General features: G+C 40.7%; 1 protein-coding gene across 2 annotated transcripts in view; it reads left to right on the top strand.

Annotated features, from left to right (window-relative positions):
- The window catches only part of LAMA4 (laminin subunit alpha 4), a 146901-nt gene extending 132265 nt beyond the window's left edge, over positions 1-14636 (top strand). For both annotated transcript variants that reach the window (XM_059401233.1, XM_059401234.1), the window contains exons 31-38: positions 2042-2229; positions 3465-3654; positions 4409-4564; positions 6041-6200; positions 7911-8041; positions 9085-9178; positions 9619-9738; positions 14165-14636. In XM_059401233.1, coding sequence (XP_059257216.1) covers positions 2042-2229; positions 3465-3654; positions 4409-4564; positions 6041-6200; positions 7911-8041; positions 9085-9178; positions 9619-9738; positions 14165-14310 — 1185 coding nt within the window. In that variant the 3' untranslated portion in view covers positions 14311-14636. The remainder of the gene's footprint in view (positions 1-2041; positions 2230-3464; positions 3655-4408; positions 4565-6040; positions 6201-7910; positions 8042-9084; positions 9179-9618; positions 9739-14164) is intronic.
- The last annotated feature ends 1934 nt before the right edge of the window (positions 14637-16570 follow it).

Raw genomic sequence — 16570 nt, 5'->3', positions numbered from 1 at the left:
GGTAGGTCATCTGAACTAAGCTGGGCTATCAGATCCCCTTCCTTATAAACTTAGAGACACTACCCTATGCTAGTCGTTGAATGGAAAACATGTAAGCCTAAGAGCTCTATGTTAATCATGCACATAGAAAGAAAGCTGCTTTGTAGAAATTTAAAAGGCAGCTGCCCTGAAGAGAAAGAAAAATGAACGTAGGCTGAGAAAAACAAAGCCAAGATACCAGAAACATTTGGAAAAGGAATTCCCTGAATCTTCCTAGCTTTGCCATTCCTGATTCTTGACCCTGGTAGTGTACTATCTTTCCCCTGATACTGTATTATCTCCCCTTGGATTGTGTAAGATACTCCCATATCCTTATAAGGCACTGCTCTCTTTTGCTTAAGTAACTGAACTAGTTTGACTGTTATGTGACACAAAAGAATCTTACCGCATTAAAACAGACCCTCCTAGAGCACCTGGGTGGCTCAGTCAGTTAAGCACCTGCCTTCGGCTCCGGTCATGATCCCACGGTTGTGCAATCAAGTTCGATGTTGGGCTCCCTGCTCAGTGGGGAGTCTGCTTCTCTCTCTCTCTCTCCCTCTACTCCTCACCCCTTCTCCTGCCGTGTCTTTCATGATCTCTGTCTCTCAAATAAGTAAATAAAATCTTAAAAAAAAAAAAAAAAAGACCCTCAGAGAAAAAAATTACACTGATAAAATCAAAGTCTAGTGGGGTTCAAAATCCACATATACAGCTATTCTAGGATAGTAAACAGAGTCTCTGTGTTATATGGTTGGAAGTAATTAAATTATAACCTTTTATTATCATTATTATGATTCAGAGCATACATCCACAGAGAATTTAGAGTGTTTGGTTGCCACATATAAATATCCCAGCGTCTATTCCTTTCCGCAGCAGATAAGAGACTAGTCCTCTATGGATTCCCACATGGAAGCAGAGAAAGGCAGGGCTGGTCATGGAGACCTTGTAGTCTGGGAGCCCCCCCCTTTGCTGACCCCTGCCGTTGATTCACACATGCCCTCTTCCCATAGCAAAGTGCATGCACTGACTGAGAAAGAGGAGGAGCCACCAGGGTTGGGGACAGTCCCCAACTCCTGACTAATCTCTCACCTGCGCCCTCCTGGAAAACAAAACCCCATCCTCCAGCAAGTCATCGAAGGTCCTTTCTATCTGGCAACAGCCTGTCTTCCGGTTTGCTATTGAACTACCTGTTTTTCCAAACCAGTTTTCAGTTGCTTTTAAAAAAGAAACTGTTTCTCACTCACCTTTCTCTTCCCCACCACACGGTGCCTGCGGAGGGCACGCACAAATACCCATGTCCTTCTACGTCATTTCTACCTCGTAGGTATTCAATAAACATTGCTTGGATACATGAATAAATGACAGGATGATCAGGTTTATTTGCAATAACTTTAATTTTTCCCCCCAAATTTAGACTAGATAACCATGAAATATTAGCCTATCGTCTCACAACTCTAAATTTTAAAATCAGCAGCGCAATTTAGGAGCACAAGGTCATTGTTCTATATCCTGTCACATGAACGTTTACTACTTATCACCAAAAATACTCTTAAATATTTTGAAGGTGTTACTAAGTATGTTGGTAACAGCCTGTATAAATAACAATATGTGTGTTAAAGAAATGTTGTTGTCTATGACATGAGGGTTTTATTGACAGATTCCCCAGGGTTATTTTATTGTCAATATTTCCATTTTTCACCATTGGCTAAGATGTGCATTTAATTTAAATGATAGAGCAGTTATCTCTGAGGCTTTGGGTTAGCTCTGCTTTATTATCACAGACTAGAATGTTGGATTTAACATACTGTGTTGTCATTTGTTGTTCTTAATGCTACAGCACCTAATGTCATCTCCTCAAGGAAAGAGAGGGGCCTAATATTTCATGAATGGAAAATGCACAAATAATATATACTTTCATCATTACTTTTTTTATTTTTATTAATGATAAAGAAATCACAAATGAACTTTTGCTACTAGCACATCAGTTTCATCCCTTAATATGATTTATTTCCTATTCTTACAGGGGGAGAAAAGTAAAGATGCACCTTCAGGGGATCCTGCCGGCCTGAAGTTCCCAGAGGGGAATGTTCCAAGGGATTCTTACTGTCACCTTTCCAACAGTCCTAGAGCAATAGAGCATGCCTATCAGTATGGAGGGACTGCCAACAGCCGCCAAGAGTTTGAACACTTAAAAGGAGATTTTGGTGAAAAGTAAAGTAACACACTATCCTTCCAGAAACTTTATGCCATGGCTGGACTTCATACTTATTTGCCACATGCTGTCTTTTTCCTATGATCTTTCCTTTCTGTGGCACTTAGTCCTATTATTTTGTCATCAAAATAAATGCTAAGTAGTACACAATTCTTACTTTCCAATAAATGAACATTCTCTGAGACTTTCTTCCCAAAAGTAAGATGCATAAATCAGGATTCTCCTAGGAGTTTGTAGCATTTTTATCAAAAAAGAAAGGCAATCAAAGAAAGGAACATGTGGCACATTTTCAATGACTCATCATCTAACCTTGATATTACCTTCCTTCCCCTATACAAATTGCTTTCAGATTGAAAATGGGGGGTGCCTCTGAACCACTGGAAGGTTAATGAAGGAAAGACACCAAAGACACAAAAACCACTTGTATCTCGGCTAGCCCTCAAGTTATCTGTAAAGCCCAGCCCCTCTTCCCAGTATTCTGCAAATTTCCAGGTTACTTAGCACTTTTGAAGATCTCTTTTTATAGTGTCAGCACCCAGCTATTTTTACATAGGTCTTATATCTCTTTCAAATGTCCATAGAGGCAGTGCATTCAATGAGTAACCTCTAATGCCTTCTTATTTGCTATTTGCCTTATTAGGCAAATATTAGGCAGTATCAGTATTTTGTATTCATTGGGAAGAATTTAGAGTTAAATCAAACTAGAAATTAGCCTAATAAATGTATCTTATCTATACGGGCTAGAGCTAAGAGTCTAGAAGGTTTCGTTTAATTCCTACACCTTCTGGTGGCTGTCTTTGGCCCATGATATCTTCTGATTAATTTTTCTCAGGAAAGACAAATCAATCTTGTATTTTAGATAGCACACAAATCGTATTGTTTCTAGGCAAACTTCTATATGCACATTAATTACGGACTAGTATTTTGTCCACATGAACAAACCAAATGCGACCATATTTTCAGAGCAAGACGCATTATGATCCTTACATGAAACAATGCTTCCAAATGTGAAAGTAGCCCTGCTGTATAAATAAGTAGGAAAAGATTTACATTTTTGAGTTAGTCATGCTTTCCCAATATTCGTGAATAATGCTAAGACATAATTAGAAGTAATGCTGCTTGGGATTCGATAGAATGGCTACTCATTCTTCCTTACACTGTGTTGCTGTTGGAAACTAGAGATCCCCCACAGTCTCATTTTACAGATAGTAAGCTTTTTCTTTTCATTTACCAGATCTCAGTTCTCCATTCGTCTGAAGACTCGTTCCTCCCATGGGATGATTTTCTATGTCTCAGATCAAGAAGAGAATGACTTCATGACTCTATTCTTAGCCCATGGCCGCTTGGTTTTCATGTTTAATGTTGGCCATAAGAAACTGAAGATTAGAAGCCAAGAGAAATACAATGATGGATTGTGGCATGATGTGAGTTGAAGGCAGAGAATATTATTACCAGCAAATAGATGGTGACATTAATGCCCACTATTGGTCTTTCTAGAAACACCCATTTTAAAATTCTGTTGCCATATGCTCAGAGTTCAATTTCGAGAAATTTTTTTAATTCCTTTTAAAATCTTGAAGCATATTATTTAAAAAGAGATACAGGTTGCATGTAATTTTTAGAGTAATTATTTTCACCAAAGGACCAATAGCAAACATAACCTGAAGTTTAATTTCTAATGATTTTTCACTTGTTTTCCCACTGCCTGTAAGTTTCTAAATTTCAGCAGCAAATGCTGAGTGTCTTTTATAGGCTAAGCCATGGAAGATACACAGTGAAAAGAAAATCTATTAGAATGCTAGGATACCACAGGGAGACTATTTAAATATTGAAACAAATCAGTGTTACATAATGGAAAGAGTAAGAAATGTAAGATGTATTAAGCACCATAAATTTAGGAGAAGAACAAACCAAGTGGGCTGACCAGCTGTGAAGAGTTTCATTGAGAACCCTGCTAAATACATATAAGCTGAATTCAGAAATTAAGCCTGTAACTTTAAATCAAACTTTAAAGGAAAAAACAAACTCTTGACCTCCAGAGAAAGGGTCAGCTTTTTAAAGAACTTCTGCAGATCTCCCACAGTCCCACAATAGCCAAGTCTGGAGAAGAGGCAACAGAGCCTTCTGCCAAAGCTTGGGATGCACTTGACATGTGCTATTGTCCTTCTTTCCATCCAGGTGATATTTATTCGGGAAAAGAGCAGTGGCCGACTGATCATTGATGGCCTTCGAGTCCTAGAAGAGAGTCTTCCTCCTACAGGAGCTGCCTGGAACATCAAGGGTCCTATTTATTTGGGAGGTGTGGCTCCTGGAAGGGCTGTGAAAAATGTCCAGGTAAGCCAGACATGACCAGGAAAAGCCCTGACTTTTAGAGCCGATGGATTATTTAATCCAGGACCTCATTTTACCACCAGCGAACTGGCAAGAAGAGAACTGTAGTTTCACTGGATATAGGCTACCAAAGTGCGTATTGTCCCCGGACATGTCTGTCTGCCCTCTGGCATTACAAAGTCAAGAGTGGTCTTTTGACTTTGACAGAGAAGTGAGATGAAACAATTTCATAGGTTTAAACTGTCATGAGAAGTTATGTCTCAAGGAGATGCTTATTTGTTCAGCAAGTACACATGCTATTAGTGTAAAAAAATTTTTAAAAAAGAAGTAATAAATGTCATTCCATTATGTATCATTGAGTGACAAAAAACTTTAGGGCCATTCTGTAGACTATGATTTCATATTTTTGTTTCCTAGACACACACACACACAAACACACACACACTCATGTGTAAATGGGCAAGGAAGTATGGTAATCCCTGGGCGGGGGGGAGGGGTGGGGGGTGGGGGAGAAGCTGTTATAGTAAAAAGCATGTAATTTCTGTACTTTAAAAGTTAATAGGGATGCCTGGGTGGCTCAGTTGGTTGGACGACTGCCTTCGGCTCAGGTCATGATCCTGGAGTCCCGGGATCGAGTCCCGCATCAGGCTCCCAGCTCCATGGGGAGTCTGCTTCTCTCTCTGACCTTCTCCTCATTAATGCTCTCTCTCACTGTCTCTCTCTCAAGTAAATAAATAAAATCTTTTAAAAAAAAAAAAAGTTGATAATATTGCATCTTTACAAAAATAGTAATAAAGGGAATGTATCTTTCTTAACATATAGATTTGACTTCAACACAAAAAAAGATGCATTTCTAAGATTCACTAATATATGTAGATAAAGGAAAAAAGGGGGGGCTCATGTTATATTGAGATTTTAGGCAAGTAGCCCCAATTTCATGACAACTCCTTTAAAAGAAAGGTTTCCAAAGCAGTGTGAAATCAGTTGTCCAAAGAGGCCCAAGTTTCACGTCTTGAGGTATGATAAATTCTCGACTGCAAGATCAGGTAATGCAGCCAGAAATGCAAGCTTTCTGCTGTTTAGTTAACCATGGTAGATTTAACAATTAAGAACTTTGCTAGCCCTCATCAACATTAGCTGATTTGGGGCCACCTGTCATTCTTGAAGGAAAACAGAGGAGGATAGTTCTAATATTTAATTTCAAAACCTTAGCTGCAACTTATTTGTCACAGTGTATGTAGAAATGTTCGTAGCTAATGACTGCAGGCTGACATTATCAAATACAAAATCCCAACTTCAAAGAACTCATTAAAGAAGCAACTACCTGGAAAATGACTGACCCTTCAGGCAGCCAAGATAAATTAAGACAGGGGGCTACTTCCTTTCTCTCTAGACATGAATCCCTTCATTTTGTTACCCTTTGGTGCACACCTGCGCATGTTAAGAAAATGACTTTTAAGAAATGTCTTCTTCCCTCAGATCAACTCGGTCTACAGTTTCAGTGGCTGCCTCGGCAACCTTCAGCTCAATGGGGCCTCCATCGCCTCTGCTTCTCAGACATTCAGCGTGACCCCTTGTTTTGAAGGCCCTATGGAAACAGGGACCTACTTTTCAACAGAAGGAGGATACGTAGTTCTAGGTAACAGTGACTTCTGCACAAAACACGAATCACGAAATTCTTCTTTCCTGGAGGTGGCTGGGGAGATTTGGCTCAGGGTTAAAACTTCAGAATACCAAACTCACTCAGCCCTAGGAAATGGCTTCTTTCCTCCAGGATCCCCTTTGTTGCCTCCTGCCACACCCAGCAAGACAGGTTCCCCTGTCCCTGTTCGCTTTCCCTGTCCAGAGCTTCTCCACAGCCGCCACACCTCTGATGTAGATGTAGCCCATCTTGACCCTTTTAGGATTTCCCGTGCTGCTCTGTGCTCTAATCTGTGTCAGGGCGGCTCTAATCAGAGCAGGGTGGCTCTCGTCTTTCTCTGTCCCCTTTTAGCATGACCCATTGTCCCTACCAAAGCAACCACTTCCTCCCTTTGCTCTGCAATCCCATCCTTCAGAAATTTTATTTCTGGATTTGTATTCTCCATAGCTATTATTCTCCCATCCAATCAACCAAATGTTTATTGTATGCCTCTGGCATGTGAGCCGCTCTGCCAAGTGATGGAACATAGTAGTTCTAAAAATAAGTACATAAAGTCCTATCAGTCTATAAACAATCACCATCCAAGCCGTTCCAACAAATACTCTACAGAGCAATTATTAGGTATGAGGAGGTCACTGGGATCGGTACCCCGAACATTCCCTGAATAAAGACGTGACAGTGCAGCCATGTGTAGCTTCCTAAACCGTCTCCACGTCCAAGAGAATACCAGAAGTCATCTCTCCTCTCTCTGTCTTGTTCATGATTGTACTTCCCTTTCTCCTCCTTGAACCACAATAAAGCACCAACACTCATATTTCTCAGCCTTTCATTGGATCTCAGTGATAAGAACTCAAAGGCTCAGACAGCTTGAAATGCATAGCACCCTGCACAATTGACATTCTCCCTTACCATTAACTAATAGCAGGAAAAATTAAAAAGTGATTTATAAGGAGACATGTCGAGTGAATATTATTAAGATGCCCAGGTTTCCATCACGTCTCCTGGAGTGAGCACCGCTATCCTTAATAAGAATTCATTTTCTCACATCACGGCACTAGCAGCTCCTAACTGCTTCTGCTGCCCTCACTTTTTCTTTCCTCTGAAATGCTCTGCAGCACTGGCACCAGTGATTTTTATTATTAAGACTTATTTCAAAATACAGGTCTTATTTAAAAATAAGGCTTATCTTAAAATACAGCTCCCTTGCTCAGTGACTGCAAAATAAAGTCCACCTTCCATACTTGAGCACGAGTGCCCTTCCCCTGTGGCCTTCCTCCCTTGCCTGGCCTCGCTTTACCCTGGCAGGGGACACTGGCCTCCACGGTGCTTTCCAAATGTCCTGACCTCTGCACTCGTGTTCATACTATTTCCTGTGCCCAGGCTGCTCTTTTCTCCTCCTCGCTTGTGAAAGATTAAATGGTCCTGCTGGTTGGAATCAGTTTCTCCTCCCCTGAGAAAAGACACCATGGTGTCTTTTCCCCATGCTGTCCCCACGCCACGGCCCACCACAGGAGTGGCATACTAGTTATCCCAGGCCCCCTCAGAGCTTTCTGCAGTGTGTTTGACAAGAGAAATGCCACTTGCTACTGATCTATTGAAAAAGGTGTCAAACTTTCAAAAAACATATAAAAATGTATAATTACAAAATCACACCATGGTTACAAAATTGAGGCTGCTGCTCTTAAGAGCTAATATTTCTCTCCCCAGATGAGTCTTTCAATATTGGACTGAAGTTTGAGATTGCCTTTGAAGTCCGTCCCAGAAGCAGTTCTGGAACCCTTGTTCATGGCCACAGTGTCAACGGAGAGTACCTAAATGTTCACATGAAGAAGGGGCAGGTAATGGGTTAAAAACTGTTTTAACAGTCTGTCTTCTCTGACCTTATTTATTTCACAGAATTAGTCCATCAGTCTTTCTTAACGGGGGGGGGGGGGATCATGGGGAAGCTACACATGAAATTTAAATGCAGGCAGTACTTAGATTCAGATTCATATGCTGGGAATTAATTTGATTAGAGCAAAGCGCCATGAAAATGTGGCAAAGCTAAAAAAAAAATCAATAAGAATGGAATTAAAAGGTTTTAATAAAAGGATTGGGAGAAAACATTTTTACAACAAATGAAAGCAGCAAATATATCCAGCTATCAGAATGAACAAACACTAAAGCATTGATCTTTCTATTTATAATATATTTGCATACCAGGTATATATATGTACATAAGTGCATATATACATATATATTACTTTCAGTTGCTAGAAATCAAAACATTGTTATAATTAAGCAGCACTTTCATCCTGAAAAAGTATGACCAAGGAATAGTCATGAAAGTGTTCAACTAAATATTAAGGAGAAAACAGCATATTTTCATTATTGTCCCTAACTGATTTTTATTTGAGTTCCGGTACTCTTAAACTATATAACGATATCGTGCTTACTGTGTGTCAAGTACTATTCTAATTATGGATGAGCTCCGTTAGCCCCCCAGCGAATGTGACCCCAGGTAGGTGTCACAAGTGAGAAAACAGGCAGCGAGGTGAGGAGGCACAGGGACAGGAACCCAGGCAGTCTGGCTGCACAGTCCGCACCCTCCACCGCTACCTTAACCATCTTTGTAGAACACATTCAATCTGTAAAAATTAAAGGAAAGCCTTTTATTATCTTGTTGTTCCTCTCCCCCAGCTTTTCTCCTGTTACTATTCTGTCCGCTTGCCTAGGAACCATTTACGGTCTATAGCCTACCAAAGAGTGACCCCTTGCGTTCACATTGCAAAGCTCATCAATTGCAGATGTTAAAGCATTGCTCCTCTGGGGTGAATTTAAGAAATCTAGTTTTAGCTCTACGAGGAAAGCGAAACTATATAACGTATCCTGTCTTTTGCAGGTCATAGTGAAAGTCAACAATGGCATCAGGGACTTTTCCACCTCAGTGACACCCAAGCAGAGTCTCTGTGATGGCAGATGGCACAGAATTACAGGTGAGAAAAAAGTGTGTCCTGGGCTCCACTTATAGAGTTAGCCTACATCCCAAGTGTGGAATGATGGCTCAGAAGAACTCAGACTCTAACTTACATGATAAAATAGGGGATGGACGACAGTCTACAAGTGGCCAAGAAAAGAGAATCAAACATTACCATATATATCAAATCCACATGTGATTTGAAAATTGTCTTTGGGGGCTTTCTTCATAATGTATAATTTATGAAGAAAAAAATAGAGTATCCTAAACATTCTCCCTTCCAAAGGAAAATTTTACAGGGATTGCTTGACTAGACATTGACATTTTCAATGATCCAGAAGAAAGTGTGAGGTTTATTCTGGAATAAATAAAAGCCATCGCTGTTATAAATTCGTCTCTTTCATGTGAAAATTAACCACTCCGGTGTCATTTATGACCAGTCTTTTCCTGGTATTTCAGTTATTAGAGATTCCAATGTGGTTCAGTTGGATGTAGACTCTGAAGTGAACCATGTGGTTGGACCCCTGAATCCGAAACCAGTAGATCACAGGGAACCTGTATTCGTTGGAGGAGTTCCAGGTAAGAGTTCTTTAAAAGGGACATGATTCCAATTCCAAAAAACAGTAATTTCTTATAATTGTTATTATAGTACTAAGAATGGAGCCGTGTGTTTTCATAATTCACCTAATAACTCAAAGGGTTTAATATACAATGTCCTTTCATAGGAAAAAGTATACTGGTGGTTATGACTCCTTATCCAAGGATCAAAACAAAGTAACACATCGATACACTTCAGTCTCCTGCCTGGTAGATACTACTCTCCCTTTACCAAATATGCTTATTTTTTCTCTCTCTCTTCCTTTTGTATGTCCTCACGTTCACATAGTGAACACACATACTCTATTTTTTTCTCTAACACAAAGAAAATTCAGTTGCTAATACTGCTCTCAGATCTGAGAATCTTGGAGGACTAAAAGTTTGCTGATAGTTACTCCCCTTCCTTACCAAGACAGAAGAGACTCCACAGTTCTCCCTGTCCAGGATTAGTCTGAATTGTGAAAACAGCTGCAGACCGTAAGTTGTTTTGTTCCGATGTAGTGACAATCCCCAAGAGAGGTTCCCAGCTGCCATCCTGTAAACATCATCAGTAACATTCCTGCTGTCCTCTGGCAAGAATGGTGTGTAATCCAGGGTGGTGACAGAAGGACTCTTATGGACCCCTGCAATTGTTTTAACCCTCTGGAGCAGGAACCATGACCTATGTTGAAAGTGTTTGTTGCACACATTTTACTAACTTGGAAAAATGGAATGTTAAAGCTAGAGAGAGAGAGATAAGAAGGAGAAAAACCAAGCTTTTACAGCTGGAATTTTTTTTTTTAAGATTTTATTTATTTATTTGACAGAGAGAAATTACAAGTAGATGGAGAGGCAGGCAGAGAGAGAGAGAGGGAAGCAGGCTTCCTGCTGAGCAGAGAGCCCGATGCGGGACTCGATCCCAGGACCCTGAGATCATGACCTGAGCCGAAGGCAGTGGCTTAACCCACTGAGCCACCCAGGCGCCCTACAGCTGGAATTTGACGGTGATTTTAAGGAAAAACCTGGCATGATTTTCCGTGTCCTAACTAGATTATTTTAATAATAAACGCAAGCAATAAATTAATTAAGAGAGCAAGAAGAGAGAGAGAGAGAGAGAGAACAGATCAAATTAAGCACCTGACCTTGGTAGGGTCAGGGATTGAGCATTCCTCTTACCATGAATTTTTCAAATACTAGTATTGACAATAACAGTAAGTCCCTGATGAAATACTTGAGACCATCCTCTTCTTTACTTCTGCTGCCCACACCCACCTCCACGCCCAGTCCTCTCCGCCCACTCCTGGCCTCGGTGCTGAAAGGGATTCTGGTGAAGGCTACCGCTGCACTTTCTGCAGGCAGCCGGGGAGAGGAGTCACCTCAGTTCTTATACTTCTGTACACTGCTTTCTTCCTGGAAACCACAACACGATTTCAAGTATCCCACGGGTTCCCAAGAGCTTACAAGATCAAATTCAGCAAGGTCCTTGATCTTCTGGCCCTTCCTCACCCCTGCCTCTGGGGTCTCCGCACACTTTCGGGGACTTACAGTTCTCTGAATGTTCGATGCCTTCCTTGCTCCCGGCCTTTCAATCGCATGTGGAGCCTCAATTTCTGGGAAAATGTTCTTGGTTTCCTCCCCTGGTATACCTTTTTGAGGAATAGCTTCTCCCACTCTTCTCCCAGTCCAACTCCTGACTGATCTTTAGGACACAGCTCAGACCTCTGCTGACCCACACATGCCCCTCTCCCCCTAGAAGGTGCTACGTTTGCCTAGCCCTCTTGTGACACTTGCCACAGGATTTCATGGAAGTTAAATAGTCCACTCCTTGCTCCCCGGTAACGTGACTTCATTCAACACGAAACAAACATTTATGGTCTACTGCGTACTGTGCTAGGCTCTGACAGAGGGACAAACCAAGCATGGCTCTCCTTCATGGTACTTAAACATCTTTCTTCTTTACTTTGCACCAAAGCACTATGTCATTCAAACAAATGTTTGTCTCTAATTTTTTTTTTAAGATTTTTATTTATTTACTTGAGAGAGAGACAGTGAGAGAGAGCATGAGCGAGAAGAAGGTCAGAGGGAGAAGCAGACTCCCCATGGAGCTGGGAGCCCGATGTGGGACTCGATTCCAGGACTCCGGGATCATGACCTGGGCTGAAGGCAGTCGTCCAACCAACTGAGCCACCCAGGCATCCCTGTCTCCAATTTTTGTTTGTTTTCAGAGTCTTGTCCCAGCATTACACACTGCCATCATCTCCCACTAAGTGCCACAGACTAGGTGGGCAAGGTGTACCTTAAGCCGAGTTTAGCCTGCCTGAGACATATAACAAACAGCAAATTGTAGCTAATGAGCCAGCTCACAGGAGCTAGTGGGCTGGGGGAGCTAACCACTGCGCCTGTACAGCTTTTAATTCCATCTAGGAACCATGCCACTGAGCCTAGATCAAAAGCAATTATAATGTAAGCCAAATGTCATTAATTACATCATTTTGAGCTGTTCAACATTAATTCCACTAAAATCACATCAGGAACTGAGGCATGAAAAAGAATAACTAAAGGAAATTAGTCATAAATAAGCCTCACTGAATTCCCTCAGAATCTCAATCAGTTCTCTTATATCACATAGGCCCCTCATGATACGATCCTGATACTATTTCTGTCAATAAAAACTGAATGCATTTAATGAACTATATTACCCAAAAGTCAATGTTACTGTGTAATTTAAAAATCAAAATTAGAAATCAAAAAATAATTTAAGATAATGTAGTTCACACATTCACACAGTTCTGATCATTCCTCTACTGAAAACCTTACATTATTCTGTATATAGTCAAGCTTTCGACCTGAGGAATGTTTGCTCTTAAAATCATCTGTTGATTTTATTAATCAGTTACTTAGGGTTCCGGGACACTTTATTGTCAGCACCTACAATAAATTGTGTGGTGAATTATGAAGACCATAATTTCTATATGAATTATTTCCTCTAGATGATATTCCCCGTGAACCACAGGGTGGTAAGCTTGAACAGAACCAAAATCCATGTTCTAAAACTAGTGTCCAAAATGAGCAGAAGAAATAGATGTTTCCACCCCTTATACTCTTTCCTGTTCACGCATTTTTATTCTGATGACGAAGTACACTGAGCAGCTTGAAGAATATGTATAGTCTAATCTAGAGACAAAGGGAAGTGATCTCTCAGCCCCTTCCAAATCTAAAACTTCATAATTATCATTCTAAATATGAAATGCGATTTCCATGATTTATTTTCAGTACAAGCTTCTGCATAGTCTTAATCTACACTGCTTAGAAAACTTATTACAGCTGCTTGATGATATTTAATTTGCTGTCCTGTTTTATGTTCCTTCCTGAGTTAGTGATTTCTAAATGTTTTCCATCTTTTATCTTCTACTGCTCACATAGCTGTTTGTACATAATAATAAGCTTTGACTAAGTGGATTTTAATTCCATGATATTTCTAAGCTCTCTAAATTGCTTTAGATTATATTGCTTCTATCATCCAACACATTTAATTGTATCTGTACAATTAATAAGCGTAAGGTTTCTTCTAGACCTCTAAGATAAGGGGGAAAAAGTTCCCCTGGCATACTAGAGGACACCCCTGCCCATGAAAAGACTAGACCAGTTATCATTATCCTATTTAAGTTCTTTTTTTTTTTTAAGATTTTACTTATTTATTTGAAACAGAGAGAGAGATCACAAGTAGGCAGAGAGGTAGGCGGCAGAGGGGGAAAGCAAGCTCCTTGCTGAGCAGAGAGCCCAAGGTTGGGTTCAATCCCAGGACCCTGAGACCATGTCCTGAGCTGAAGGTAGAAGCTTAACCCTCTGAGCCACCCAGGAACCCCCTATCTAGTTCTTAAATCCTGAGCTCAGAAAAATTAAAATTTAGCTTATGTGAATTCATTATTTTCTCATTATATCTTATGAGCTTGGCAAAAGTGTGGCGGCTTAAGGGTGAAGGGTAATGATACAAATTAAACGGAAACATTAACCAAGTCTAAAAATAGTGGAGAAGCTGAAATCCCTTTCCCTTTTCTGAGTGAATCACCCCAACTAAGTGAGAACCAGGCAAAGTTAACTCTAAAAAACATCAGCATAGGTAGGTCCTGAAAATCTACTACTGAAATTTTATATGTAAGTAGGAAATTTTAGCCCTGGAAGATAGCTGAAATCCGCTCAGAACTTTAATCATGGGAAACATGGCAAAGCTTTAAAATTATCACATGGTCACTTTACTTCAGAAGCAGATAAAGTTCCTGAGAAAATGAGTAAATTATCACTACATTCCATTTTGACATGTAAATCATCTTGATGATGTGAGCGTTGTTGTGCATATTTTTGCCAGAGTAACATTTGGGCTTGGAAGGGCTCACCTGCAATCTTTGTTTTCATTTCTTCCCTTTTCCAGAGTCTCTGCTGACACCACGCTTGGCCCCTGGCAGACCCTTCACAGGCTGCATCCGTCACTTCGTGATTGACGGGCGCCCCGTGAGCTTCAGCAAAGCAGCCCTGGTCAGCGGCGCCGTGAGCATCAACTCCTGTCCCGCGGCCTGACACAGCAGAGCAAAGCTGCCCCGTACAAAGTTCTTTAGAGCACTGAAAGAAACGCAAAGCCAGCCACGAGGAACAGCAACTCTTCCTCCCAGTGGGAGCCTTCACCTGGTTGAGCAGGACTTAATAAATGAATCACCAGCGAATGGAGGTTTATTATTTCTCATTTGGATTGTTACCTTGGATCCAAGGTGTCTGCCGTGAACAACAATCAAAGGACTGTCACACTTACTTGCATTGTATTATTTCCTGCTGGTGAAATTACTGTTTCTGTTTCTAATAAAATAGAAGGGATTCTAAATAAACACTGGCACACATTTGCAAGTATGGCTAGATTCTCAGATTCATCTTTCTTTCGGGGATACTTTGAATTGAATTACACCAAAGTATCTGAAGTGTATTTTCTTAATCCTGAAAACATTTACTAATTTACATGAAATCTGGAATTAGATGGTAGCTTTGCTTTTAGTACTTTGGTTTGATCTAACAGCGTAACAAGAATATTTTAGGTTTATAGCAGTTACAAGATTTAATAAAGTAAATTTCTAACACATTATTAGAAAAATGGAAGCATAACTGTTTCTAGAGGAGAAAAAAGGAGTTAAATGAACTCCATGATAGGTTCATGTTGATTTGATTATTACATTAATCCTATGAGGTGGCATTTGTAGATGAGAAACCTGAGACTTAGAAAAGTTAAGGATATATTGTCGGCTGTCATTCAGCTAGGCTGAAGAGCCAGGTTTCAAAACAAAGGGCAGCGTGATTATTCCCTTGCTTCCTGCCTCCAGAGAACTATCTGCCAGCTACCAGCTGTTCAGTCTGGAGTCACAAACCCCAGTGCCTACAGAGCTGGTGAGTTACCATAAAGGAGTAAAGTGGTAGGGTTTGACTGACAAAATTAAGAGGGCACCTGCCAGACCTACCTAAAAAGCCCGCAGTTGTTCAACTGAACTGACTCTCAACCATGAAAGAACACGAGTCTTAAAGGACCAAAATTCCAACAGAAGCTGGAAATGTGAAATTTGGGGAGTTTGGAATAGCCTGAGTTTTCCATTGGTAACTAATTAAATTAAAGCAACAGCAACCACAATACCAGGCTGACCAAACAAAACCTTCTAAGAGTCGTATGTGACATCGAAACTAACAACTCTGAATCCCAGAAGTCTAGAGCCTTAACAAGTGTAGACTGACCCAGTGCTCAAAACACACTGCAACCCCATAATATTCCCTCCGTCAGACCCAAACAGGAAGAAGTGGTTCTGAAACACCCTACCATTTTCTTTTCCAAAAGATTTTCCAGAAGCATCCTAGAGGACCACCTAGTTCCTCATTCTCAGCAATAGCACGAAATAAAAGCAGCCCAGCTGCTGACCCTGTCTGAACCGACTCCGTGGTTCCAGCAGGCATGCACAGAGGCTCACATACATAGACTGAAAACACAAAAATTCTTCTACCTTCTCCACAATTTACAAAGCCACTTTGCAGAGTTCATATTTCACATTCCTGTACTTGGCAAATGAGAACCTACTGAACCACTGACCCATATACCTACTAACCACCACACAATGACCTGAAACTTTGAATTTGTCATTCTTAAGAGCCTCACTTGGCTCTCAGATGGGACTCCATCTTCTTCCAGCTTCAATCTAGGGAGAAAAAAGTCATATTTTTTTTTCTATTAGTTAAACACAGTGTATCAGGATTTCATATAGAGAAATACGGGTTGGGTGCTCATAGTAATTTTGACCAATTGTTGTTTTGTTCCCTGCCAGTTCGGAGCCTTTCGAAATGAAGAGGCTTCCCATAGCCCTAGTTTGAAGGAGGAGCCCTATTTCGGCCCATGTCCCACCTCTTCCTGTCATGACTACAGTTGACTGGACAAGAGGACTGTACTAAAGCAACATCCCATTATCTAGTGGTGTGTAAAGATGAATTCAAACCATCAGATTGTTTTCTCTTAAAATTCTGAATTGGAAAACATGAAAAGAATCAAGCACTTAGCAGCATCTCCCATTCTGTAGATAGAATCATCTGCCCGTTGTCTGGTACACACCCCCTCAATTTTCAGCCCAGAGTTTGTAAGGAGGGGAATGTATTTCAGAAGATACTAGGATCCATTTGTTCTCCAGGCCCCTACATCCTTGTCTGTAACAGGGTAGTATAGGGTGTCAAGTAGAGTCTTTTCTATTTCTTAAATCTGTGACTACGCCCCATAGTTGGGGCCATAAAACAGTAAATACATCATATTTGAAGGGTGGAG

This window comes from Mustela nigripes, chromosome 5 (genome assembly GCF_022355385.1).
Source record: "Mustela nigripes isolate SB6536 chromosome 5, MUSNIG.SB6536, whole genome shotgun sequence".
Classification (NCBI taxonomy): domain Eukaryota; kingdom Metazoa; phylum Chordata; class Mammalia; order Carnivora; family Mustelidae; genus Mustela; species Mustela nigripes.
This window is presented reverse-complemented; position numbering and strand designations above follow the sequence as displayed.